General features: G+C 46.7%; 1 protein-coding gene across 1 annotated transcript in view; it reads left to right on the top strand.

Annotated features, from left to right (window-relative positions):
- The window catches only part of TMEM132B (transmembrane protein 132B), a 224,604-nt gene that overhangs the window by 56,980 nt on the left and 139,790 nt on the right, over nt 1–27,834 (top strand). Inside the window, exon 2 of the mRNA XM_018916797.3 lies at nt 5,384–6,263. Within this exon, the coding sequence (XP_018772342.3) occupies nt 5,384–6,263 (880 nt within the window). The remainder of the gene's footprint in view (nt 1–5,383; nt 6,264–27,834) is intronic.

Raw genomic sequence — 27,834 nt, forward strand, 5'->3', positions numbered from 1 at the left:
CCAACCTAGAAATTCTGTGATTCTGTGATTCTGTGAGCTTTGTTTGACGCCCTTCTGGGGTGAGATCGGCCAGAGTGTGCAGCTGCACAGGAGTCTGGGCAGCAGAAGTTTGACTCAGACATTTGGAGATAAGGATGTGAGACATTGTCCCAAGCCAACAAAAGTTAATTAACCTCTCTTCAGTTTTAGATGTTTGGATTAAGTTGGGTTTTTTTTTTTTTAATTGCATCTTTCTTTCTTGGCTTTCCAAACAAGCTGCTGGTCCAGCAGTGTTTTGCAAAGCAAATCTCTGTCTCCACAAATGTGTAATCAAGACTGAATGGAAGGACTGTGAATTGGTTGCAAGTCCTCCATCAAGTTCTATCCTTCCATCAAATTTAGATAAGAAGAAGAGAGAATAAGAAAAGCTTTAAAGGATTTTATCACAGTTTCTCAGACTATTATTTTTTATATCTTGACAGCTTCTGGTCTGACTTTAATGTTAAAAGTGTACTGGGAGCACTTCTTAACTCTTCCTTGCAGTATCATTTGTATTTTCAAATTGCTCTGTTACAGCTGGGAACACTAATTGTCACTATGGCCTTTTTTCTGTGCAGTGGGGCTCTCTGAGTCAAGCAGTAAAGGAGCGAGGCTTGCTTGTGGATGGAAGGGGATGGAATTTTCCCTCCTTTAGCTGGGTGATGGAATTTTACCCCTCAGGGGGACTGTGGAGGGCTCTCCTCCTTTTCCTTATGAATGTAAAGCTGAGGAGATGAGTCACAGGATGGGCTCTGAATGTAGGAAGTAAACAGTGACATCCTCCTTTCCTGGCTACTCCACTGCATTTTGAGTGAGTCAGGGAGAGCAGGGGGGGTGTTCATCCCCAGATCCTCACCCAGCCCAGCCTTAGATGATGAATAAACTCGTAGTAGACTTCCACACTGTAATCCTCCTCCTCCTCCTTTTCCTCCTGCCAGCCCCAGGAGTCAGAGTTTTCCTTCCCAGCTGCAGCCAGGCCAAATCACCTTGGGCAGACTCTCACTGCTGGGGGCTCTGAGCAGCATCCCTGGCAGTGGGACAGAAAGTGACCTCCACAGCTGGTCCAGAAGGAATGATTTCCCTGTAATTTGGGAGTTCCAGGTTAGCTTCCCTTGTGTAGACACCCTCTTCTGGGGTACAGTGTGTTTGTATTCAAGGCTAATGCCTGCAATTCCAGAACAAAGTCATTATTATGAACAGAGCCATTTTTATAGTGGAATAATGCACATGTGTGGTTTGATCTTTATGGTGTTTCAGGGAGGGCTGCTGGGAGGGGCTGGTGATTTTTCTCCTGTACAGACAAGCCATTGATTGCCTCTGTGAGTCATGGATAACATCATAGCACTTACTGGCACCACATTACTTGAAATGATTCCTCTTTTACAAAGAGGAGTGTCTCTATGAGCCCGCTCCCCAGTTCTGATGATGCTGCAGGAAAGATGAATTTTAACATTTTCACAGTTTTTCCACAGGTGCAGGGTTGGCTTCTTGTTTGTTTTCAGAGAAGAAGGATATTGAAAGAGTTGCAATTTTAAACAGTTGTTGTTCCTTGCACCTTCAGCTTCAGAATTACTGATGGCTTATGGAAGACTTGGCTCCTGTTAAATAGTTTGCTAAAGCAGAGGGAATATTTCAATGTGAAATTTGGATTTATATTCCATCAGGAGCTATTTTCCTTTTTAGCTGCAAAATGATGGTTTTAAAAGACTTTCCTCTTGCTACATCTCAAGCAGATGAATTGTTTCTAACACTGGCCTGCCACTGCCACCACTGTCTTCCAGCAGGATACTTGTTTTATTTCTTATTAAAAAAGTATGAAATCTAAGAAATTCAATAAAGATTCAATGAAATCTTGAGTTCCATGAATGGCAGATTTTTGCTGCACAGTCTGACCTCCAGCTGTGGCTTTGCTCCTCATTCAGTCCTGTGCTGCTTTTTGTGGTGGCAGTCCAGGGTCAAGGGAGATTAAAACCAAAAATGGAGGATAATTCTATGATTAGATAAAAAATGATCAAGAGAAATGAACAGAGGCTTCGTGTGAGGCCTGAGCTGGGCAGGGTGAGGACAGGAAGGGGCATCTGTGACACTCAGCATTGCACTGCCTGCTGCTGTCCTCCCTCTGTGCCTCAGAAACATCACAAGGGAGCTTTCTTTCCTGTACTCTGAGTTTGCAGGATGAGCTGGGCTATGAGGATATTGCCCAGCTCTAGAGGGAAGGATTTAAACATAAAATTGCAGTGATGATGCTTTAAAAGCTGACCTGTTGCTCTAGGGGTCAGCAGTTCCTTAATCCAAGTGAATGCCTTAGCAGGGGCAGAGCACCTGCAGAGAATCTGCTACAAGGGAAAAGTTCTTCCAGAATTCCCACTAAATATCTCAGTTCACATCCCCCAGTGTGTTATCTCCACAGAGCTCCCCTGAACACCCCCAGTGCCCCAGCAGGCTGAGCAAAGCAGGCTGTTCTGTCTGGGGGAGCTCATTTGGGCTCCATTTACTTTTCCTCAGCTCCTGCTCTCTTTTGGTGCCTAATTAGAACTAACCCACGTTCTGCTCTAATGTTCTGCCCTCTTTGATCTTGCTGGAGTGCTTATTAATGGAGCAGGGGATTTTTTCGTGGCATTATTGCACAGCAGAAAGCTCCAGATGTGCCTGGTTTCCCATTGTTGCTGTGAGGAGATTGATGCTTGGTGCTGATGTGCTGAATTAAAAAGGTGGGGTGTTGGCCTGCCATCGTGTGAAGTATTTCTTTGTAGATCTTCCTACAGCATCATAAAATGCTGCTAAATTCAGATATCATATTTTGTTGCAGGCTGGTTCTAGGACAAAGCCCAGCCCTGTCTGCTGATGTTTATGGCCTCCCATATAAGCCTTCAGACAAAATTTGTATCTCATTTTGCTTGAGTTACAGCAGGATGATATCCTAGTCCTCGTACCAGTTCTGAGCAGAGGCTCTGAGAAGTTGCCCCTGTAATGAAATGGAGGAAAGGGAAAAACATCCCTTTTAAACTTCCTGTAAATCACTGCTCGAGAGAGATAAAATATCTGCATAAAGCGTGTGTGGGAGTCCTGGAATGGAAACACAAATGCATTTAAGCCTTGTCTTGTTTTTGGTTTGTAACTGCCTCGGTGTTTAAATCTCCTCTGCAGCCTGGTGTGCCCTGGGAGGAGATTTAGCTCCTGCTCCAGAAATCAGAGGGTGCTCTCACTGCTCTGGCTCCTTGCTTATCTGCTTGGCTGCTTATCTGGGTGGCTGTAAAGTTTTTATGTTAAATGAAACTTCTCAAAAGTATTGCTTTCAAATGTAGTTCAATTTATTTGCAATTAATCCAGAAAGGGGCTTGTCTGCATTTGAATTTATACAGAGAAAAAAAAAACCCTTCCTTCTCTTCTGCCTCAGCTTTCCCAGGATCAAAGTTCACTTTCTGCTCCTGAGCTGGGAAGTTGCACGATGGCAGAACGTGTCAAAGTGCCCTATAAATAAACCACAGAGCAGAAATGGGGCTGCTGAAGCATCCCTTGGTGACTTTCTGCCTGGGGAGGGAGAGATTTCTGCCCACCATCCACGTGGGGATGGAGGATGTGGCAGGGAAGGACCAAGGTCAGTTTTCCCAGCTAGAAAATTGGTTGTCCCAATTGTGTGTGATGCCACTGCCAGTTTCTCATCATCTGGGTTTCTGCATTTCACCATGGGCTGTGCTGGTGAGTTCCAGGGCTGGGCTGATGTTTGGGATGAGAGCAAGGCAGGGGAGATTTGCTTTGGCCTGTGAAGCTGAGAGGAAACCCTGACCTGATCCCCAGGTGCGGTGCTGAGAGAGGAGATTGCTGGCAGAGCATTTCCTGCTGAGAAATTTTTTGGCTGCTTTTGTATATTTTTTCATGTTTACTGATTCCCACAAAGAATATTCCAATGGCTGAAAAAACCACCTTGACACAAGCAGAAGTAAAGGCAAAAGTATTGTGGTGAAATGAGAGGCATTTAAACAAGTGTAGATAATATCAGACTATCAAAAAACAAATGACCAGAATTTCAACTGAGAACAAGAGTGGAGCAAAGTCAAATGGATGGGATTTGCCCTAGAATCTGTCTTTGATAAATGCAGGCTTTAAAAATACACAACCTGAAAAAAAATAGCTTAAATATTAGAGCTTTTATCTCTGCTGAATGGTGGCTGCAAGAATCTGAGTCATCTTGAGCAGGTGTAATTGTTTGTGTGTTGTGTATCTGCTCTGCCCAGCCCTGACAAACAGTGAAATCACCCCTCAGCTTCAGAGAGACAACGAGAGCTTTGACCTTAGGCTCTGTCACTGTGCCTTTGTTATCTCTGGGCATTATGGAACTGCTGCATTTTAATTCCTTGGCTTTCTGGCTGTTTCCCCTGAGCAGTCCCAGGAGCTCGGATTCACCGGCTTTTTGTTGGGTACCGATTGTGAGTTTGAAAGAGCCACTGTTTCTGGTAGGATCACAGGCCAGACTGAATATATCTCACTATTAATTAGAGATCAGCCCAAACCAAAGATGTCTGTTTGATCCCTCCCTCCCTCTGGAATCTTTTCTTTCCTGGGAAAAATCGCTCAGCGCTGGGTGGAGGGTTGACCATTGTGTCGTAGAGAAACCTCTGTGATTCCCAAATGTGTTTTATTCTCCTCAGGATTTAAACCAAAAAATCCTTCCAAGTGTCTGAGAACCTTCTGTGTGTAAAGGATTTCTCCTTCTCTCAAGTTCACTCTTGCCTGTAAACCCATCCCAGTGAGACCTCAATCAAACCCCAAATATTTTATTGTGAAAAGTTTTGGTTTCAAGAACATGAAGCTTTTATCAGGTTCTCACTAACTCCCGAGCTGCTGACCTGGCAGAATGGATTGGGAGTGATGCAGATGTTCAACCCCCATTGCTTTGTGTGTTAGTGATGGGAGATTAAAGGAAATGTTCAGTTTTTACTGCTTAAACTGTTCTGTTTTACTGCTGCTAATATTCAATATGTCAGTACATTGAAACATGGGTGAGGAGGAGCTGAAAGTTAGAGCTGATGATAAAAGAAAAAATAACCAGACTGGCAGTAAAAAGTTTGGGAAGTTAGTTTGGGATCTGGCCAGTCAATCCTGTCTTGGTGGTACCCAGTACTTGATTCATGGCTTTCAAGCAGATAACAGGCTGGGGAAGGAGAAAAGGGAGCTGCACAGCTGATGCACTGTGCCCAGCCCGAGCTGTGAACAGAAGTGCTGTCCCGTGGCTCCTGTGTCAGATTGTTCTCATTGTGGCCAGCAGGGCTGACCTCCTGTAGTGCCTTGCTTTTGTCAGAAGCTGAGGCCCATGCTAAGCAAACTTTTGAGTTTCTTTCTGTTTCCTTTTCTCTTTGGCCCACAGTGGTGGAGAGCCGAGGAGGGATCATGGACAGCATCCAGAGATTCTCCAACCTGCCAACCTATCTCCCTGCCAGCCCTCACATCTCCAATGCTGATACTTTCTTCTTCCTCAAGGAAGCCAACCAGGATATCATGAGGAACTCCAGTTTGCAGTCTAGGGTGGATTCATTCTTTATATACAAAGCCAAACAGCCACCTGTCCTAAATGCCACCTATGGACCCTTTTCTGTTGAACAACCCGTTCCCTTGGACCTCATGCTGACTTCTGCATCTTTTGGTTTCACAAATAAATTCGCTTTTAATTGGAAATTAAAATCCCACATAATCAACAGCTCGATCTATTCCAACAAACCTAAAATACAGACCCTGTTCTACATCGCGGGGAAGGACTGGGACGACTACGACTCCGAGGAGATGCTGCCTTGTGTGAAGATGTTTGCTTTCCTGGAGTCTCGAGAAGTGGTGGCCAGCTGCAGATTGACAGGCCACCTGGGATTATGTGTTGTGGAGCTGGAATTGTCTCCCAGCTGGTTCAGCTCCCCTCCACCCCTGGTTTCAGAGGAAACAGCCTCCCTGGAAGGGATTACTGTGGAGCTCTTCTATAAGATTTATACAGTGGATGGGGAATGTTCTCCAGAGGATGCAAAATGGGAAAACAACATCCATGCAGGTGAAGAGAATGAGCACCAAGCTTTGTCAGCTATGGAGAGGATTGGAAGCATCGTGGTTTACCCAAATCAAGACAAATTAAAGCAGTCATCGCTGAGGGTGGATGAAAATATCATTATTCACTTACCACTCAGCCCTGTCAGAGAGGGTGACATTGTGACCTTCCATGTTTTCCTGGATGATTACTCACTAGCAGACCAGTTTGTATTAAGGTAAGAAGATTTTTTAAGTGTTGTATGCAAAACAAATAGGGGCTGGTTGTAAATCTTTGCTTGTATTTACTGTTTTCATGAGAGAACTTCTGCATTTCTTCTTCAACAGGTGAAAACAATAGGTAGTCTTGAATTATCTGTGTGGATGACACTTTTTGGGCCATGGGCATTGATTTTAAAGTATGGGCTATGAATGTTTGTTTGATTATTTTTTTGTTTTAATTATGTTTGCTTCTAGTCATAATTCTGCCTCTTAAATTCTGCCTGTGTAAATCAGCCAGGGTAACTGCTGCAATGTGCTTTGCTGAAGAGTTTGCAGGAGGGTTTTCTGTTTCTTCGGTGAAGTTCCCTCTGTTTTACCAACTTTATCATCATCACCTTTCCAAAATGCATGGGCTACATCCTGCACAGGTCAGATGTGGTGAGAACTCTTGCTGCATTGCACAGAGGGGAGCTGAGAGCTGAGAAAATGAGCTCAGCCTGTGTAGGAATCCTTTGGCAGAGCCAGGATTTGGGGCTAAACTCTGCAAGTTGTCTTCAGTTTTCCTGTAAGATCAGCCCTTCCTGCTTCCTCAAGTTTTTGACTGCTAGTTTTAAAAATACTGGCCCATTTTTGTTTTAAGTTTGGGGACTCTGTTGACCTTTCCTCGTGAATCTGGCTGTAATAGGAGAACTCAGGCATTGCAAACCACCCCGAGGGCTGGTGCTGCACACGTGTTCTGTCCTTAGCTGTCAGACTCCGGGTTCAGAGCTGCACAGGGACCAAATTCAGAGAGAAATGTGAGCCAAACTGGGGGAATAAAAGGGCCAGAAGGTAATTGGGAAGTGTCATCTGCTGCAAGGATGTGAGACTCTCAGGAAAGGGGGAGCTGCAGCCCGTGCAGTGAAACATCAGGGCAGACTCGTGACTTATTTCCAACTTTTTGATTTGAGAACTTGACAGAAGTGCACTTTGGGGACAGATGTTGAGCAAACAGACAGCAAACCTTATGCAGCACTTTCAAATCATTGAGCATTTGTGAAATAGCACATGCATATTAATAAACTTAGAGATTGCTGCCTGAACAGGGACAAGTGATTCCAGTGCTGCTAACGGGGGGAAGTGAGAGGAATATAATGGGGTTTAACCAAACTTTAAAAGGCTTGGGTCAGGAAGGGGCTTCCTTTAAACACAACTGATTAGTGCTCTTTGTGGATTTGCTGGTTTGAATTTGTTCAATATGGATTTGGCCAGCATCCACATGGATTTGGTCAGTGGATGGCCTGGCCTGACGGAGCAGTCGGGTTCAGCAGGCGTGTATTGATCCTGGCTGCTATAGCAGAGAGATTAGAGAATTTGCCTAAGGCTCTGCAAGGATTTAACATCAGCTCTTAATTCTCAGGGTTTTGTTCTCTTCCCCACACCACAGATAAAATTCCCGAGGTATTAGAGACAGCCTGAGACGAGGTTGTTTTCTTTCCACTGGAATTTCTAAAATAGCATTTACCTCGTAACAAATGGTGCAAGGGTAGAGGTTTGATATTTCTGCTGGCCAGGAGATAACCAAAAGCTTCTCGCAGAGACACTTTTGCAATGCTGTTTTTCAAAAGCAAAATAGGTCCTGGAAGCACGGAGCAAGTGAGAGAGCTGGGTTTTCAGGGAAGCAGAATTGAAGGAGCAGGCAGCCTCCAGCTGGGGAGCCCCAGGATGATCCACAGGAGCCTGGCTGCTGCTGAGACCTCACCTGGTGCGTGGCTCCAGCTGCCAGCAGCTCTCCCAACATGTGGAACGTCCATCTCAGTGCTCCTGAGAAGGCAGTCAGGTTTCCATGGGGATTTCCTGCTCTGAAAAGTGTGTGGAATCTGTTCATCCCCAGGAAATCTTTCTGGTACAATAAATCAGCATGTTTTACGTGCCCAGAAATATTTCCTTGGAAAATTCACTGTTGGCTCTCTGTGGTCTAACCTGTCTGGGCTTTCATTTGGCTTTGCTTGCATCGTGCTTTTCATCAGAGAAACTGAAAGTATTTTTATTTACCCTTCAGTTGGATGCTGAAAGTGGTTCACCTGCCCTTTGGAATGGGAAGAGTTCCTGCAACTGTTGTTGATTATTTGGAATGATGTGTGTTGGGTCCAGGGAGAGATTTTCAGCTGAAGTTGACATGGAAGGCAGGGAATGATGCTGAGGGAAATACAAGCACTGTAGTGCCTACATCAAATTTTGCAGCTTCCCTCACCAGCTTCTCCTGTTTTTCTGCTCAATGTTAATGTCTGTGAAAACCCAGGAGGTTCTTACATACCTAGAATTTCTGTGTGTTACAGCCAGAGAAAAATACATTGGAGTGAATGTTTGCCTTGGGAAATATATTTTTGCTTAATATAACTGATAGTTTTTAATCATATCTGTTGTAAGTGTAGCAGGGTCTGGCTCAGATGAGAGGATAGATCAAACCCAAGTCATTCTCAGCACAGCCTTGAGCTCTGACAGGATGCAAAGGAGCAGATATGCTCCATTTTATGCACCTCTTTACTATTTCATGCTGTGTGGAATAGTATTTTATTTTATGCTGGATTTTTCCTAGCAGAACTGACTTCAATTCTCATATGGGAGATGATTTTTTTTTTGTTTTGGTGGAATCTCTGATCCTTAACCAAGCCTGGGAGCTGAGAAGCAGTTGGGAGCAGCTCCTTGATTCAGCAGTGTGCTGTGCTGAGAGACACCCCCTTGTCAGATCCCCACCCTCCCATTCCTGTCACCTGCAGGGTGACACTCCAGCTTGTTTGTGAAGCTCCAGCCACCACTTCCAGTCCCTTCCATCACTCCAGACTGGTTTTGCTCTGCTTGACCTGAGTCTTGGTTATTTTCGTGCAATAACTTGAATTTCAGGTGGAGCTGGAGCTCTTGTGGTGCTGCGTTTGAAATAAAATACATTTATTTATTTTTATTTGGAATGCAGCCAGCGTGGCTTGGTGTCAGGGAAGGGCCCAGGTGTGTCATGGGGCAGAATTTGGGGACAGAGAGTGCATTCAGTGCCTCTGCTGTGCCTGCCACTCGTGTGGTGCCTTTGTTGGCAGATGATCTATACATGTGTGTGATGAAATGCTTTTGACACTGGAGATTAATTTGGGGCCTTGCTGGTCTGATCTGTACTGCAAAATTCACCCTCTGGGAAGATAAATTTTGCTCATTATGGTTGGTGGTTTGTCACTAAGCACAGTTTAACTGTAAAGGTAGGTGAAATGGGCCATGTTGCCATGATTAAACTCTTTTATGGGCCACCTTGTTAAAAAAAAACAAAAAAAGGGTTAAAAATGAAGGACAGGTTTGAGATTCCAGCAGGATTCATCAAATTCCAGTGTCACAAATTTTCAGGCACTTTTTGTCCTTTGAAGTGCTGGAGTATCTCTGTTTCCTTCCTCACTGACAAACTTGGGTGAAATGTAGTAAATGAGAAAAGGAAAGATGGAAATCGTGACTACAGAGGGGGTAACAGCAACTTCAGTGCTAATTGCTAAACAGAAGAAGTCTCCTGATACATGGAGGAGTTATAAAAGAGACAGGAGAAAACAATTCCTGCTCAACTGGAAGAACAGAAATCTCATCTAATAGCACTGGGAACGGCTTCTATTTCTTCTGTGGTGTTTGTAATTATTTAACTCCATCTTGAGACTCAGAGGATGTGTTTAAAAGAAAAATGGGAGTCAATTTGTACAGCAGGAGAACGTTTAATGAAATAAATGGACAATTGCCCCTTGGTTATAGGAGAGAGATGAGGCCACTCTCTTCAGGAGTAAACAATGGATTTTTGGCCTGTTCTCCAAGTCTCCCCATCTAAGCTGTCAGTGAGGGGGCTGAGCACTAACAGCAAACTGTCACACCCAATTTGTGGGGCTGTTGGCATTGCTCACGCTCCCCAGCAGCAAGGAGCCATCCTTCTTTGTGCTGCTCAGAATGCAGCTGGAGATGGGAGCAATCCCAGGCTAACAGCAAGGGGCTGGGGGCAGGTACTGAACACCTGGGAAGGGAAATGGAGGCAGCAGTGGCTCAGGGTGTGGAGCTGTGGCTGCAGGGGATGGCAGGACCCTGCTGGGCACTCACTGCCCCTTGGCAAGCTCAGGAGAAGGATTGTCCACTCCTCCCTGGCTGCTCCACAGGACCCTGCTGGGCACTCACTGCCCCTTGGCAAGCTCAGGAGAAGGATTGTCCACTCCTCCCTGCCTGCTCCACAGGACCCTGCTGGGCACTCACTGCTCCTTGGAGCCTTGGGAAGCTCAGGAGAAGGATTGTCCACTCCTCCCTGCCTGCTCCACAGGACCCTGCTGGGCACTCACTGCTCCTTGGCAAGCTCAGGAGAAGGATTGTCCACTCTTCCCTGCCTGCTCCACGCAGAGCAGCTCAAAGATTGCCTTTGGCCTGGGGCATGAACCAGGACAAGGTGTTACACACACCAGGAGACCCTTCCTGATTAGTCTCACTAGGCAAAACGATATTAGAGATTTATATTAATAAACATATATCCATATGGAGGAGGTGATGTCTCCTGCTAAGGAATAAAAATGGCACAGACCATTAAAAGTGACTTACAAGGCTTCTGTGTTAATAATGAAAGATCTGGAGAAGGCTGAGCAGTCGTCTAGAAGGCCAGAAAAAGATCATTAGGAGGATGTCTCCTGCCAATAGCTGCCAAGAGCAAACAAGGGAAAGAAAACAGAAGGTTTTGGATCCGGAAATGCATAGAAAATGAGAGTACAGACTGTGGGGAATGCAGAGGAGGAGGAGGCTCCACATGGCCTTCATCGCTCCTGAGCAAGCTGCTGGGAATGGGAAGCACTGCCACTGGGATTGTTACTTGGGAGAGAAAGAGGTGATTCACTGGAACATCACTGGAGGATGAACATTCAGCAAAAATCAAAGTGGGGAGAAAGGAAAAAGAAATACAAAAACGCTCTTCTGAAATCTGAAATGCTGGTTCAGATTTAGAAATAATCACAGAAATAAAGCATTACTGGTGGCTTGGGAATAATTTGGGTTTTAGTCCAAAATTTTAATAAGCCCCGGATGAATGGTGAAATTTTTGGTTTCCCTTTCCTCTCTGAATGTACATGGAACTAAATGGAAATATGAACTAGTGGTACGTAATGCTGATAAAAATATCAAGCACTGCTAAGTCTGGAAATGCCAGATCTGCCTGTGCAACCTCACTTCAGTCCCCAAGTCCTTATGCACTATTTCATATTCCTCCAAGACAGATTCAAAGTATTTCTTTTTGCCAGATCTCCTGCTTCATTTGATGCCTATGTTGTCTGCCTCCCACTATTTTCTTTTCTTTTTGTCACAGAATGGGAAAGGGAGTAATATCCTTTCAGGACACTCCTATGAGGCCTGGGGGAGCTGTCACCAGAATGGTTTTTTTGGCTTGAACGAACCATTTCTATAAATTCTCTTTCAGGAAAGGTTGAAACATTCTTTTATTTTTCTTATTTCTGTTTGAGGCCGGCTTGTGGCCCAGAAAAATTGGCTGTAGCTGATGAAAACCTGACACGAGGGTATGGAGTTACAAATTTCACAAGGATGCTGTATGAAGTACTTAGACCTGAATCTCTCTTGCCTGAAGGGAAAAAGGGGTTTTGTTTTTTTTTTTTTTTCCTTGGGAGCTGCTGGATCCGCACCCATGAACCAGCCTGGAAATAATTGTGCCACCCTGGCAGCTTCTCTCTCCTCCTCACGTGCCTTAAGATAACCTCCTCTGCCCTAGCCACCCTGGAGAGGAGAAGAAAAGAAACCACCCCCTCATACAGTCTTAAAACCAGTTCAAAATGACAAAAAAACCCAAAAAACCAAACTCCTCCTTAGAGCTGGAGCAATTCTAAAAGCAGGGAATAAATGAGCCAGTGAATCCTGAAAGAGCCTGCAAGACTACAGTCAATAAAGCTTTTAAATGGAATTTTAGATAAAGGTCAACTGTGTGCTGCAATAATCAGCTGTCCATGATGACTTCACGGGCAGAGCAGCAGCTCAGTGACAGAGGGAAGCCCTGGGAATTGTTGGATATTGGCTTGGAAGCGCCTCCAGATGGGATGGCAGCCTCGTGGTGATAAAACAGGGCTTTAATTGAGATGTTTCCTGATGGAAATGTCTGTTGTCCTGCAGAAGGGTCCTGGACGTGCTGCTCTGTGCACACACCAGGCTCCTGGGCTGGCTGGAGGTGCTGGGAAGGGCAGGGAGGATGGGGCCAGCTCCTGGTGGCCGTGTTCCCACTCTCTGCTCCTTCCCTCCACAGCCTCGGGGGGCGGGGGGCTCCCTTGGCTCAGGGGTGTTCTCTTCTGTCATGGGAGTGGGGAAATGTTTGTAAGATGCAGAATTAATTACAAATACTTAGCCTGTGTGTGTATTCCACCAGTGTTTTTCACTGGAGAGTTGTCCAGTTATTTTTAATTTTGGTGCTTTGGGAATATTTCACGTGCGTGTTAGAACACTGAGGACAGCTGGAATGAAACAAGGATCCCCTTCCCACTGGAGAAGGTGTTTGGTTTGCCTTGAAAGCCTACTTCTGCTTCCATCATCTGCACCTGTGAGCAGCAAGGATGTGGCAAGGATGTGGTTTCTCATTCCAGAACCATCCAGTAGGAAATAAGAGAGGTGTTGTGTTTATTCTGAGCTGTTTGGTGCACAAGCAGGGGTCCCATGGCTGCTCTGTGAGTGGGCTCCTGGTGCTGTGTGCCACTGGTGGCCCTGAGTTTGACTCCTCAGGTTTGTGAGAGGAGCCCAGGAGGTTCCTGTGTGCCCGTGTCAGCAGGCATTGTGTGCCCTGCCAGGGGAGGGCATGTGAGCAGCCCTTCCCATGGCCCTGGAGGTGCCAGTGCCTGGCATTGCTGTGCCCTGCCAGGGGAGGGGATGGGAGCAGCCCTTCCCATGGCCCTGGAGGTGCCAGTGCCTGGCATTGTGTGCCCTGCCAGGGGAGGGGATGGGAGCAGCCCTTCCCATGGCCCTGCCAGGGGAGGGGATGGGAGCAGCCCTTCCCATGTTGTGCCCTGCCAGGGGAGGGCATGTGAGCAGCCCTTCCCATGTTGTGCCCTGCCAGGGGAGGGGATGGGAGCAGCCCTTCCCATGTTGTGCCCTGCCAGGGGAGGGGATGGGAGCAGCCCTTCCCATGGCCCTGGAGGTGCCAGTGCATGGCATTGTGTGCCCTGCCAGGGGAGGGGATGTCAGCAGCCCTTCCCACAGAGCTGGAGGTGCCAGTGCACCACGTCACCTGACACAAACTCTGCCTTGTTGATGGTAATGGAAAGAGATTTCACATTTCTAAATGGTTCTGGTTCTACAAGCTTGTTGTGAGCTGAACCCTTCTCCAGAAGCTTTGACATGACAGCTCCTGCTAATTACCTGCAGGCAGCTCCTGCAGAGCTCAGTGCCTGCTGCAGGGCCGGGTGTGGATGTGCAGAGCACTGTCAGCACTGCCTGGCTGCACTGGGGCAGGGACAGGCTGTGCTTCTCCTTCCCCTGGTGCTGAGCCTGCCTGGGATGGGGCTGGGCATCCCTCTGGGTGAGGAGCTGCATCCCAGGGGCCCCAAGTTCAGCCTCTGCAGCCAGCTCAGGGCATTGCCACTGCTCTTCTCCAGAACTTGCTGTTGCTGGGGGTTATCCTGCCTTACCTTTGCTGTGATTAATGTTGGTGCAGCTCTGAAATGGGAAGGGAAACCACAGAAGATGGAATTAGAAGCTGAGTTTTGCCTGTGAGCAGCCAGCTCTGAGTTGAGTTACCTCTGTTAATGAACACAAAGCTGCCTTGGGGTGACAAGACTGCTTAAATTCACAGTACCACAAAGGGCAATTTAATGTTTGTCTTACAGCTGTCTTCCTTTTCTTCATCCACTTCTTTTATTTTTTACCTTGTACTCAGGTTGGAAACACAGGTCAGCAAAGGTTCCTGTCTTTGAGTGATCATTTCAAGTTTGGGGCACACTGTGGCTCTCTGCAAAATGTGTGTCCTCATAAACAAGTCCCTGGCAGGGAGCTTGGGGGGAGCCTTTGTTTTGGACAATATGCTGAGTAGTCCCTGCTTTGTGCTGCCAGACAATGATGGCATTGATCAGCTTCTTGTACAGCTCTTCATTAGCTGGCAGTGCAGTAAATCACAGTCTTGTTTAAACAAGTCAGACACAACAGTGATTCGGCCCTTGATGCAGTTACTTCTCCTTCTATTCATTACATTCACAGTAATGAATAGCATTAAAAGTAGAAAAATGCCACTACTTTGAAATTTCCTTTTTTTCCTGAGATGTTTTAGGCCATGCATTGCTGTCATTTTACCCTGGTAAAAATGAGATTACTCTCCCGTGAAGCTGATGAAGTATTGCTTTGAGGGAGCACATTGATCTCAATTTCTTCACAGTCCCCCTGATGCAACAGAGAGTTGCTTTTGTCCTTGTGTTTACCCATGAGTTTTTACATGCTCTGCTAGAAGAAGGCCAGTGTGATAGCTTGCTGACAGCTCTGGGGAGAAAGGACTCTCACAAAGAGCAGGAAACCAAATATTGCAAGAAAATTGTCAACATATCTTCTTGTTTTGGGTGCTGCTCCTGCTCCCCATGCAATTTATGTCAATAAAAGACTCGTAAGAAATGGTTTTGGGCAAGGCAGAGCAGGGAGCTGTGCTGTGTGAGGTATTTAATGCCTCAAATAGCTGCCACGTCTGCCTTGGATGCTGTACTCGGCCAGGTTATGAAAGAAATCATATTAACAAAGTTATTGGATCCCAGATGAATCCAAAGAGCTGCAGGAGAAGAAAACAGTGACAAATGAGTCTGCCATTCCGAGGCACAGCAAATGGTGCTTACAGTTAAAGCTATTTCACTGCTTGCACCATTCCTGGCAGCCCTGGAGCCGCGGGGGCAGCGCTGGGGCTGTGCCAGGACGGGGAACCTGGGGCTGGCAGAGCCCCCAGAGCCCCTGCCCCGGGGCCAGGGCTGGCTGACACTGGGGGCACCATCAGGGGCTCTTCCTGAGCTTTCCAGAGCCCCCAGAGCCCCTGCCCTGGGGCCAGTGCACTGGGTGACACAGGGGCACCATCAGGGGCTCTTGTTGAGCTTTCCAGAACCCCCAGAGCCCCTGCCCTGGGGCCAGGGCTGGCTGACACTGGGGGCACCATCAGGGGCTCTTCCTGAGCTTTCCAGAACCCCCAGAGCCCCTGCCCTGGGGCCAGGGCTGGCTGACACAGGAGGCACCATCAGGGGCTCTTCCTGAGCTTTCCAGAGCCCCCAGAGCCCCTGCCCCGGGGCCAGGGCTGGCTGACACTGGGGGCACCATCAGGGGCTCTTCCTGAGCTTTCCAGAGCTGCTCCTGAGTGCTCTGGCTCTCCTCCCCCCCCAGCTTTTGGTCTGACACCAAGCAGTGCTGGCTGTCAGAGCCCTGGGTGCAGCAGTGCTTCACCCTCTGTAGGGGGTTACAACAACTCAATAAAAGGGAAATGTCTCTCAGGTCTGCTCTCCTCAGGATCCCCGGGTAGATGCTGTATTCCCAGCAGAGGAGGAATTGTTCTGAGCAGCAGTATTTCCAGGGGTATCCCCCAGGAGGGTGCTCGTGGGAGAGCCAAGCTCAAGCAGCCCCATGTTAGTGGGGCAAACCTGTCACCCTCCCTCTGCCCCACCATTCTTCCCTTTCAATGGCTCACCAAGACCCAAATGTCCTTCCTGTCCCCCCGCCACATCCTTCTGAAAAATCTCCTGCCAAGTGAACTTTCTCAGCTCCTTTTTCCCCTCATTGTGTGGCCCAGCCTTTTGTGGTATTAATGAAGGAGCCCTCAGATGCATTTTCACTAAATCCCCACCTCTAACTGGGCTGGTCCTTGGGGACAGCAAGTGGGAAAGGCAGGGAAGCAGAAGTGTGGGATAGGCAGTGCCTTGTTCATGAACTTTCTAAGCATCTGCTCAAGTTAATGAGGGCTGGGCAAGAAATGTGCCAAGCAGCCACAGGAGCACACACATGAGCACTGTGATGCAGATCCTGGTGGAGGATGGTGATAAAATGCACCAAGTGATGCTTGGGGACAGTCTGAAAAGTTTGTCCTGGCCTCGAGGTAGCAGAGGGTGAGGGAGAAGCAGTAGCAGACTGTGAGAATCTGGACGTGGATCCAAATGCTTTGTGAGTTTTGGGTGGTTTCAGATCTGGGAATTTGGCTCTGGCCCATCTCTAATTTAATCTGCCTGGCCAGAGTCTTCTCAGTGTTACCCAGAAAAGAGGGGTGGTTTCATTGACTTCCGTAGAGTTCCTTAGGATTTCTGCCAGTGAAAACTTTTGAATTTGGTTGTGTGAAGGCACACGTGTGTGTGTGCCAGTGTCCTGGCTTCGTGTTTCTCTGGGAGATTTGTTAGGGCCAGTGGCAGCCCCGAGTGGGTGGGTGGGCAGGACACAGATGGAGAGGGAACTGTTGTGTTTGGAGCTCTGTTTTTAATGGCACACAGCACCACCAGTAGAGCACTCCTAATTGTGGCATTTCCTGCTGTCATCTCCATAATGTGGTGTAAGTACCTATGCTCCTCAGCTAAGATGACTTTTGACTCATTTGCCAAAGCTAATAACCCTTTAAAAATAATTTGAACCTTTTCAGAATGATTCCCCTGATGCTCCAGGGACCAGTAGTCCTTTATTTGCCATAGAGCAGCCACAGAATGAATAGCAGCACTGTGGACTCCCTCAAACAGCGACCTTATGTGAGATGTAGCGATTACAGCAATTAAATCCTCTTTGCCAAGGCAACCAGGGCTTTATTTCTAACTGAAGTTACATTTTTTTCCCCCCCAAATGAATCTCTTCTGCATGCATTATTCATTTTTCTTTGGAACGTTTAGCCTGTGCAAATTCCACCAGCTCGAATTCAGTATTATTACTTATTAATTATTGTGTTGAGGTAATGTCTAGGACAGACTGCCCCAAGGGGTCAGGGGGCACTGGGTTCCCCGTGCAGCCAAAAGCAGAGGAAGGCCATAAACTTTGTCTCGAGGTGGGGGTTGAAAATTTAACAGCATTTGTGGAACCACCCATGAGAGTTTGCATTTGCATTTTGCTTGACTCCAAAACCCACATCAAGGAAGTTTGGGGCATTTTGGTCCAGTGGATTCTTAGGCCAGTACAGTTCTGAGCATCCCCTTAAATTAAGTGTTTGAAGGTTGGTCATGTCAGCTCAGACATTTGAAGTCCAGCTGCATTCTCCTCACTGTGGCTCTTGCTTGGAGAAGGGAAGGTCAGTGATCAAAAATAAAGGTTAAAGTGCAACATTTTCTTTGACAATTTTGGAAATTCTGGCTTAGGACGATCTTTGGAATCCTTTGTTTTTAAGGACACGTGCTACACTCTCCTTTTAAGATTACATGAGTTCATTGTCTCTCTCTGGTATTACATAAATAGCCTCTTGATTGACAAGGAAACTAAAATGATTCTGTTTAAATCTGTACTGCTCTCCTAAGAAATCTACATTCATTATTCCTGGGATGACTGAAAGATTTACAATAGTTTATAATCTGGTATCATTTCATTCTTCTTCTTGGTATTATTAATCACCTTGTCATGAAACGTCAGGAGAACTTTGTTCAGCTTGCATGATTTGGGCTGAGAAAGCCATCCTTTAATATTAATGTTTCTTAGGAAATTGGGTAGATATCTTTGCATTCTGGGAACCATAAAATGGATGAATGATGTCCTTTGACTAGACATTAGATGCTTACAGGCTGCTGAAGCTGAAGAATGGTTGAAAAAGCCCTGCAGCTGTACCACAGTGGGAAGAAAAATGACCTTGCAGAGCAGGTCTGGTTCAGGTCAATGTTTGGTGGGAGGATCTGCAGTCAGGAGTGCCAGGCAGGATGGTGTCTGTGGCTCTCCTGGAACTCCACATCCATGGCTGTGCCCCACTGGAGACATGAAACCCAGGTGCCAATTGGGACATGAAACCCAGGTCCCAACTGGGACATGAAACCCAGGTCCCAACTGGGACATGAAACCCAGGTCCCAATTGGGACGTGAAACCCAGGTCCCAACTGGGACATGAAACCCAGGTCCCAATTGGGATGTGAAACCCAGGTCCCAACTGGGACATGAAACCCAGGTCCCAATTGGGACATGAAACCCAGGTCCCAACTGGGACATGAAACCCAGGTCCCAATTGGGACATGAAACCCAGGTCCCAATTGGGACATGAAACCCAGGTCCCAACTGGGACATGAAACCCAGGTCCCAGTTCTTTGGTCATTTAAAAATTCTGGGTTGCATTTCCTGAGCCTGGAGGCAGTCAACCAGGATCCTGGCTGGCTTTCAGCTGCAGTAATTACAACTTGCCAGCTCAGATTTTCTCTGCCTCTTAAATCACATCCGCTATTTTTCACTTCCTTTGCTAAACTGCTGTGTCCCCTGTGCAGTTGTGGTGATAATAGTTCTAATGCTTTGCCTATTTATGTAACGTTCCTTTATCTGTAACGTCTCACAGTGTTGGTACAAGGAACGTCTGTCACTGCTTTCATTTCACAAATCACTGTTTTTATTGCTCGTGTTCCAGCCATGCACCTCAAAGAGCAGGTGCTTGCCAAAAAGAGGAAGGCAATGGCTCCTCTACCCTCAAAGAGTTATTTTCCAGAGAGGAGAAGCTCCTGCTTTGTCCCCTGGGTGTGTTAGCAGGGCAGATGGGTTTGGGATGGCACAGAGAGCACCCAGGGACGGTGACTCGGTGGCAGGCAGGGAGGTGCCATCCTGAGGGTGCCCCCCAAGGGGCGATGCCACCCCTCTGTTGGCAGCCCTGCCGTGTCCCTTGGGTGTGTTAGCAGGGCAGATGGGTTTGGGATGGCACAGAGAGCACCCAGGGACGGTGACTCGGTGGCAGGCAGGGAGGTGCCATCCTGAGGGTGCCCCCCAAGGGGCGATGCCACCCCTCTGTTGGCAGCCCTGCCGTGTCCCTTGGGTGTGTTAGCAGGGCAGATGGGTTTGGGATGGCACAGAGAGCACCCAGGGACGGTGACTCGGTGGTGGGCAGGGAGGTGCCACCCTGCAGGCACCCCCAAGGGACGATGCCACCCCTCTGTTGGCAGCCCTGCCGTGTCCCTCCGTCCCGCAGGGCTCGGATCCGAGCTCAGGCCAGGAGAGGGCAGAGCGGGCTTGTGCTGGAGCAGCAGCCCCGGCCGGGGAGCGCTCCGGGAGCGCCGCGCCTGGGTCGGGCTCGGGGCTGTGATCCCCGGGCAGGACTCAGAGCATCCCCTCCCCTACAAATGCCTCCGTGGGGGCACCTTCAGGAGCTGCTCCACCTGTGCAAGCCCCTGTAAGCATCTAATGTCTACTCAAAGGACATCACTCATCCATTTTATGGTTCCCAGAATGCAAAGAGATCTACCCAATTTCCTAAGAAACAATCCCAGGGCTGCCCCGGGATTATCTCCGAGCCAGGAGGGCAGCTCTGTGCACACACACTGGGTGCACCCAGCTCGGCTCAGAGCTGCCATTTCCAAATGAAACGCTGAACTCTGGTTTATTCCCTTCTTTCTTCCCCCTCCCTTCCTTAAGCGATTTCTGAGAGCTGTTGCAATTTCTCTCTATGAATGTACCGAGCCCCGTGTGAGCTGGATATCACAAATGCACTTCATAAAGCAAATTTCCCTGCTGGTCTGAAGGTTAAGAAGCTCTAAGTGAGATTGTCTCTTTGCAGAACAACTTTCTTTTTCAGACTTGAAAAACAATAGAAATGTAGTTAATGTGCAGCCTGACAGAGTCTTAGCAAACATATTAAGGGTTTCACTTAATAAAATCATATTTCACTTCCATAGACAAGAAGCAGAATAGACTTGAGTCTTTTTTAATGAATAAAGTCCTTAGTAAGGTACTTGCAATCTTTCTTTATGTAAGGCTCATTCCCAGTTTTTTTTTTTTTTCTTTTAGGAGCTAGGAAGATTTAGTGTAGCATTTTCTAAATTGTGTCGTACTTCCTTTGGAATAGAATGTAAAGGGAAATGTATCTTAATGCTAAACAGACGTGAAACAAAAATGTGGTTTTTCCCTAAAGAAAAGTTAAACATTTGCAAGAAAAATGTTCTTCACGGCAATTTCAATTCTGTTAAAACCACATTTACTGTCAGAAAATAATGGAGCTGGATGAGCTCTAATAATAAACCAATTTGTGTGTACCAGGGGAGTGGACTTTTTCAGCCTTTTGTTGTAAGTCATGCTGGAAGGGCTGCCACTGGGCTGCAAGAGCACAGATATTTTCACACTGGGATTTGTGTCTGCTTGAATTATGTGAATAACTCCATTGAAGTACAACTGGGAAACAATTCATCACGTGACTTCTTATTAAAACATTGCTTTTTTACTCCATTCAGTGATGTTTGAGCAGCTCCGTGTATTTTTTCCCCTCAGATTTCTCTTTTTAATTCTTTTTTTCTTAAATGTTCTGTGTGCACAGTGCCTCTATTGTACAGCCCAGAGCACGTGGCAGCAGACTCCTGATTTCTGGGGAGCTGGCCTGCCTCAGCTCACAAATGCCATTAATGGGCTGCGTGTGAGCTGCATTCTGGGGGCCCTGGGCTTGCTCAGTGCTCCCCTCCCCTTTCCCAATTTGTTGAGATCAGCAGGTGCACCAAAGCATGCAAATTTACAATTTGCTTTGGGGAAAATGGAGTGGCATTTTTTGCCCTGAAACGAGCTGTTCCTCTGAACATCGCTGCCAGCTCGGGAGGATATTTGCAGGAATGGAATGCAAAAGTGGTACAAACGCAGCCAAACTGAATCCATTTACAGATGTAAAAGGCTCAGCTTTTGCAGGCTTGTAAATCTCTTTGGGGTGAGGACTGTCACTTGGTGTGGATTTATGGAATCTTGTGCCACAGGTCCCTGAACACCTCAGCCCTCAGGTGGGGTTGGTGCTGGTGACGGTGACAACGCTGCTGCCACCCAGCTCAGACACCTGCAGGGCTCTCCTCAGCACAGGTGCCTTTCATCCCCTTGGACCCCAGTCAGTCATGCTTGATAACAGCGTGGAAATTGGATTTGTCACCTAGTGATCCCTCAGTGATCGATAATTAGTTGTAATTACGCGCTGATTAAGAGCTGAGGAGGGAAAATTGAAGTTTGTGGCCGGAGGAGGAAATGAAGAATGGCAGGAACACCAAGAGAAATGCAGTTAAAGAGCTGGATTTTCACAAAGAAGAGTGAGCCAAGCTGCCTTCTCCAGCCAGGCCAGGTCACAGGGCTGGAGGGGCAGGAGTTCAGGCTGAGCTGGATAATGCAGACCTGGGTGAGCTTGCTGCCCAGAAAGCATCATGACTTGGACTACAAGGAAGTTTGCTTTTGTTTGTAGTCTCCCAGAAATGTGCCCAGTGTGAAGTGTCACAAGCTGTTCTTTGTGAAGTATTCTTTGAAACTTCTCCTGTGTTTATGATCAGAGCTCCTTCCCCCTCCTCAGTTTGAATTTTTGTCCAATGTATGAGCTAGGAGAAGCTGAAGTCCTTGAGTGTTCACTCATGGGACTGGGCCATCCTCTGCACTGTCTCCAAAAAGGTACAGCCTGGACACGTGGTTTGGTTTCAGGTGGATGAGGAAAGGTCTTCCTTCTCTTCTTCTTGCTTTCTTCTCTGTGCCAAAAAGCACACCAGCTCAGGTTTCCAGATGGGCAGGGATGTTATTCCAGCTGTCTCTGAAAATCTAGTTGTGCCTGTCCTGGGATTTCTGTACCATTTTGCAGTTAAATCTGCCACTGGTAATTCTTCTCAGTCCCAGAGGCAGAGAGGGTCTGAGCTGCTTTGGAGTTGTACCCATGGGTGCTTGCCTGGTGTGGCTGATTGCCTCTCTCTAAACAGACATGCCAAATGAACCTGTTTAACTGCAGGAGGTGGGAGTGCAGGGGCTGGAGCAGACCTATTACCCAGAGGTACGTGAGCAGGAGCCAGCAGAATTTATGGTTTCTGAAGGAGCAGTATATTTTTAAGCTTCTTGTATTCCTACACTTCACAGCCCAGATTAGCAGATTGTTGACAGCTCCATGATAAATTTGCTGTCACCTGGCTGGAGTCCGAAGCAAGTGATAAATTTGTAGTTTGAATGAGCTCGTGTGACACGCAGTGACAGATATATTTTTTGTTACTACAAGTATGTAGCGTGTCCTGTGCTCGGGGACTTTGGTGCTATTCTTGCTGTGCTCGTGAGGGATTTGCTTGTTTTCCTCGTGCTTCTGCTTCACCATCCAAGAAAAGGTGGGGAAAATGACACATTCCTCATTTGCTGTGATGGCTCCTTCTTTTTCTGCCGTGTTGTAGCCTGACACAGATCATCTTCTTTGGGTTCAGCAGAGCCCATCTGCTGGCAGGAGGGAGCAAGGGCTCTGTGCAGAAGAATCCAGCACTTCCAGTTGCTATTGCTGGATTATCTTGGATATGTGTTATGGGGATTTACATGCAGAAACTTGGGGTGTTTTTGAAGTGATACTACCATCTTCTGGGAAGATACACCTCCCAAAATACACATTCAGCATAGGAGAAGGGGCAGCAGGAATCAGCTTTGTCTTCACGTGACTGAACACTTGGAGGAGCTGAATTTAGAGGTTCTGATTGTGGGTAAAAGCTCAGTGCTGTATATTGGTGAGCTCTGTTCTGACAAAGCTTCAGGGTAGAATAGCAAAGAAAAAAAATGTGAATATACATAATTAAAATGCCTACTTTAAACTTCATGTCATGTTTTTAACACTAAATTGGAGTTAAGGAGTTCAGCTTTCCTAGAGAGTTTTCCTGAAGTTTTAAACCCTGGATTCTTCCAGAGAGCAAAAGATTTGGTGCCAACAGTCCCTCAAATTATAGAGCCTGTGCCATTTTTACATACCTTGGGGTGAAGGGTATGATAATTAATGGATTGCAGGGATTAATAAATATTGTTTCTTTAAAGTGTAAGTTAAATATTTTTGGAACAAAAGAATGATCCAGGTCCATAAACCCAGTTTACTTTGAAACAGATGGTAGAGACTGAGAGGGATCAAGAGGCAGGGAAGCCGCAACATTCCACGTCAAGGAAGTGTTTTGCTTTTGTGCTGGCAGAGCAAAGGATTAAGCCTGGGCAATAAGTTTGAGGGCTGTGTCTACTCATCACTGCCTCGAGAGGGCTCACATGTGGAGCTGAGATTGCCTGGTTTAGTGGGGCTGTGTTTCATGGGCACACAAGGATCCAGCCCAGAAGCATCTCTCCTCTGGCTCTGACTCTGCCCCCGTGACATTCTCTGCTGCTTGCCTCTTGCTCAGCTCCTCCAGCAAGGGTGGAGACACTGAAGCATCTCCAAACCTCTGATGTGCTTAGACATCAAAAATGGAAGGTGCAGCTCTCTCCTGTGATTGCCTGCCTTAGGGGGGAGAGCATATGTACAGCAAATGGACACTTACATAACCCTGTTAGCTTCCACTGCCTGATTTCAACTGTTGGTTTGCCACGGGGAGCTGGAGGAGAAGAATTAGGTAATATAAATAGAAAGATGACATCCTCCAAAAGAGCACCATTCAGCACATATTGCTGGCTGGCCTCATGGTTCAGAGCTGATAAGCAAATTTGGCCTGGATCCTGTTGCAGCATTTGAGGATGGCACCAGCAGAGCAGAATTGGCAATATCAGCAGAGGTGGACGCTGTGGATGTGATCCCTGCCCGCAGAGCTGCCTGCAGGAGCTGCTCTCTGTGGCAGAAACCTGGGGCCAAATTAATTGTGATTAATTTTGATTACAGACCATTCTCTTTGAAGTGACTCTCGAGATGAATTTGTCCCATGTGTACTTTAAAGGGCAAGTTGCTCACAAGTGCTTCTGCTAATGCATCCTCCAGGTTTATTTCAGATATCCTTTTTTTTCTTTCAGCAATTGGTTCCTGGTGCAAATACAGACACTTTGCATTAATTCCCTGCAGGGCTTCTATGCCATATTTTTAGGCTTTTGAGTGGCATTGTGGAAAACATGAAAGCATTATGGTAATGATCAAGGCCAATTCTTGTGTTCTTTATTCAAATATCAGTTCGGGGGGGGGGGAACCTGTGATGCTTAATCATGCAAAAATCCTCCTAAGAGCTCATTTCAGTGAGGGTTTGAGTGGGGACCTCAAGATTTGGCCCCTGGTGCATGATGGATTTTAACAACAGCGAGGTAATGATTAGGTGGAAGAATGTAAGTACAAGTGGTTGAAGTGCTGGCATGAAAAAAGAGTGAAGAGCATTGTCCATTCAACACCACAAGGAGCTGTTGCATATTATTATATTTAATGAAAAGCAAAGTACAATGAATGCACTTTAAAGTGAATTCCTTCCCCTGTTCTTTTCATTTGTTAGGGAATATTCTGTGGGACTGACTGAAGGCTTTGTCTGGTCTAGCAGGAGCCTCTCAGCTGCCTAATGGCAGTGCAGAAAGTGTGGCACAGCACCTTTCCTTCCTTATTTACTGATCAAAAGGAGTGTTTACAGAAAGCTGTGCTTTGCCCCCATTTCAAGAAAAGCCACCTGTGCTTCACTCCTTGTGGTCTCCTGAAAGCTCTGTAATGGGAAGCATTTCTCACTACGAACAAACAGCCAAATGTATTTGAAATGGAAAATTTCTGATGGAAATGGGCATCTCAGAGCTTCCAGCTGCTGGAGACCCTATGGCAAAACAATTGCAACGTTTGCAATCTCTTTGCAGAAGGTGCTTATCTAACAATCAGGACAGCTTTAAATATTTATTTGAAACTGGTTGGTTTCAAGTATCCAAAAGCACTGGTTTTGCCCCCTTTGCCTAATTGAAACAGGGTCATGGGTGCTCAAGGTAGGTCACTTCAGGGCCTTGCAGGTCTCTGCAAAGAGGGAGAGGAATTTGGAAATGCTGGGGTTCCCTTGGAAGCTGAATTTTGAAGACCTTTCTGAACAAATGCGAAGGTTTCAAGGAGGGATCAGGAGCAGAGCAAAACTCCCCAGATGTTTTTCCATTTACAGGCAGAGACTGAGAGGGGCAGGGAGCTCTGAGCTCTGGGCACTGGCCATGGGCTAAACTTGAATTGAGTTGGTTTTCTGGGTCATCTTTCCCCATTTTCAGCCAAGGTCAATGCTGACCTCCAGCTTTGCTGCCTCCTGTGTTCTCTGCTCACACCTGAGCTCTTTGCTTGGGTTCTTTGTACCTGGGGGACATTTTGGTGAGTTCCCCTCAACTGATCTCTCACTCCTCTCCCACAGCTTGTTTGCTTGTCAGCAAAGCTTTTCCTGACTCCACAACTGGGAGACTCAAGTGCAGGACTCTGGAAAAAAACCATTTAGTGGAGGTGCTGGTGTTGGCTGCAGCAGCTGCCATGGCATGGGCTGATGGAAACTGGGAAGAGAGGGGCTGTCCATCTCTGTGTCCCAGAAAGTTCTGTACATAGGTGCAGAAAGTCCTCTGCCAACGAGGAAATGTGATTTTGAAATGTATCCTTACAAGTCCTTCTGACAGCTGCTCCTATTAGGAACTCAATCAGTACAGCATTGTGAATTCAGTCAAGTTTTCCCTTGACATGCTATAAATGTATTAAGTGATGAAATGTCATAGAATCAAAGCAAATTTGCATTTATTCCAGAAAGAAATCAGAATCTGTAACTGTTGGAGCGACGATGGGGTAAGCAGAGGTTTGCATTCTTTGCTTCATTATGGAAGTTCTGAAGAGTTGGGTTGACCTCCCAGTTGATGTAGGGGCAATCCTGCTGTAGCCAAATTGTTTCTCAAGTCTGACCATTTTTGATCAAGTTTGAATCCAAGTGTTTGTGTCTGGCTGGTTCTGGTTTGCAGCTGATGGATTGACATCGGTGAGGGCTCTGACTCCACAGTCCTACTCCCGAGTGTCTTTGCAGAATTCTCTTCCTGAGCCACAGAAAGTGATCAGGGATGAAAAGGGGGAAACCTCTGGCAAATCTCTGATTGTTTAAGCATTTGTGTCTGGCTGGTTCTGGTTTGCAGCTGATGGATTGACATTGGTGAGGGCTCTGACTCCACGGTCCTACTCCTGTGTGTCTTTGCAGAATTCTCTTCCTGAGCCACAGAAAGTGATCAGGGGTGAAAAGGGGGAACCTCTGGCAAATCTCTGATTGTTTAAGCAAACTGCCTTTTGTCTTGAGTCACCTTGAAGGAAGTAGCTTTCCACTAAACCAAAGGGAAAATCTGCTTAGTGCATTTTTGGTTTTGATTAAGAGCGCAGCTTCCAGCCGGCTCTGCTGCTAATCTGCCTGATGTAGGAATGGGCACCTTTGAAAAAGCTGCAGCCCAAAATTAATTTCAGCAAATGCATTTGCTCCTTGAAGAAACCCTGCTAAAGGGTTTGAAGTCTGGAGATGCTGCAGCTGTTGGGAAGCCTGTCAGGCTCAGGAGGAAGAGCTGAGCTGTGTGCTGGCCGTGTGGCTCAGGCTGAGCTGGCTCTGCTCGTCCTGCTGTGCCTCCAACCCTCCTCAAGTCCTTCCTGGGACAGAGCCATCATCCTCTCCAAGCACTGAGCCTGCAGGTGGCTGAGCCATCAATAACACACACTGCCATCTCCCAGACAAAGCTTTCCTGTCCCTGGTTTTGTCACAGCTCTGCGTTTGTCGCTGCCACCTCAGCAGAGATGCTGGCTCTGGGAGCCTTTGACAGCACAACGCCCTGCAGGGAGTGACAAAAAGCCACTCAAAGACATTGAGGTCTCTCCTTGGATTGTTTCAAGCCTGCACATCTTGAGATTTTTCTTATTCAAGCCAAAGAAAACTTCCATGCATGGGGTAATCCCAAGATTTGGCTTTATAACCTAAATGCAGCCAATTTTGTGACTTCAGTACAGGGTGGCTGGGCTGAGGGAGGGCTCAGTGTTGTCTCCTCTTAGGGGCTTTTCTTCTCTCTCCTCCCTCCTTTTCCACAGTGTATAATGCATTTGGAGCTCTCCAAGGCCATTTCCATAGTGTTGTGATTCATCAGTAATGATACTGCTTTAAATCCATTGCTTGTTTACTTTTCATAAAAGTCCTCAGCTTTAAAACCCACTTTTCAACTTTTATTTCATTCAGATTTATATTATTCTTGGGGGGAAAAAAAAAAAATCCTCTGCTCTTTGCCTTTTAGCATCTGCTTCATTATCCATTATATTTCAATACTTATTTATTCCAATGAAGGAATATAAATGTTGAAGCATTCTGCAGAAAGTCAAATGAACTGCCAGCAGTAAATAGCATTTTTGATCAATTTATTCATTTTTCTTTCTGTTTGCAAATTGCTTGTAAATATGCCTCCATTTGTACAACTTTGGAATTATTCTGCAAGCAGATTACTTGAGTTGTCTCGTAGGCAGAATTTCATCTGATCAGCTGTAACTTTGTGTTATTTATTTTTAAGAGTAACCCTCCTGTTTCTGCAGTGCTTTGGCAGCACTGGCCTGATGCATTGGCTTTCACACTTTCTCTAGACCAACTTTGAACTAATTAGGAGTTAAACAAACAGCAGTGACTGTGCTGTTTCATTCCCAGCTTTGATACATTTCCAGCCCTTTGTCCTTGTGATTATTTTAGTATTCAAACTCTTGCTCTGCATTCAGGTTGCAATTAGTTTTCCCCCCCCAGTACTTCTTAGCAGTTCATAATG

This window comes from Serinus canaria, chromosome 15, assembly GCF_022539315.1.
Source record: "Serinus canaria isolate serCan28SL12 chromosome 15, serCan2020, whole genome shotgun sequence".
Taxonomy (NCBI): Eukaryota; Metazoa; Chordata; class Aves; order Passeriformes; family Fringillidae; genus Serinus; species Serinus canaria.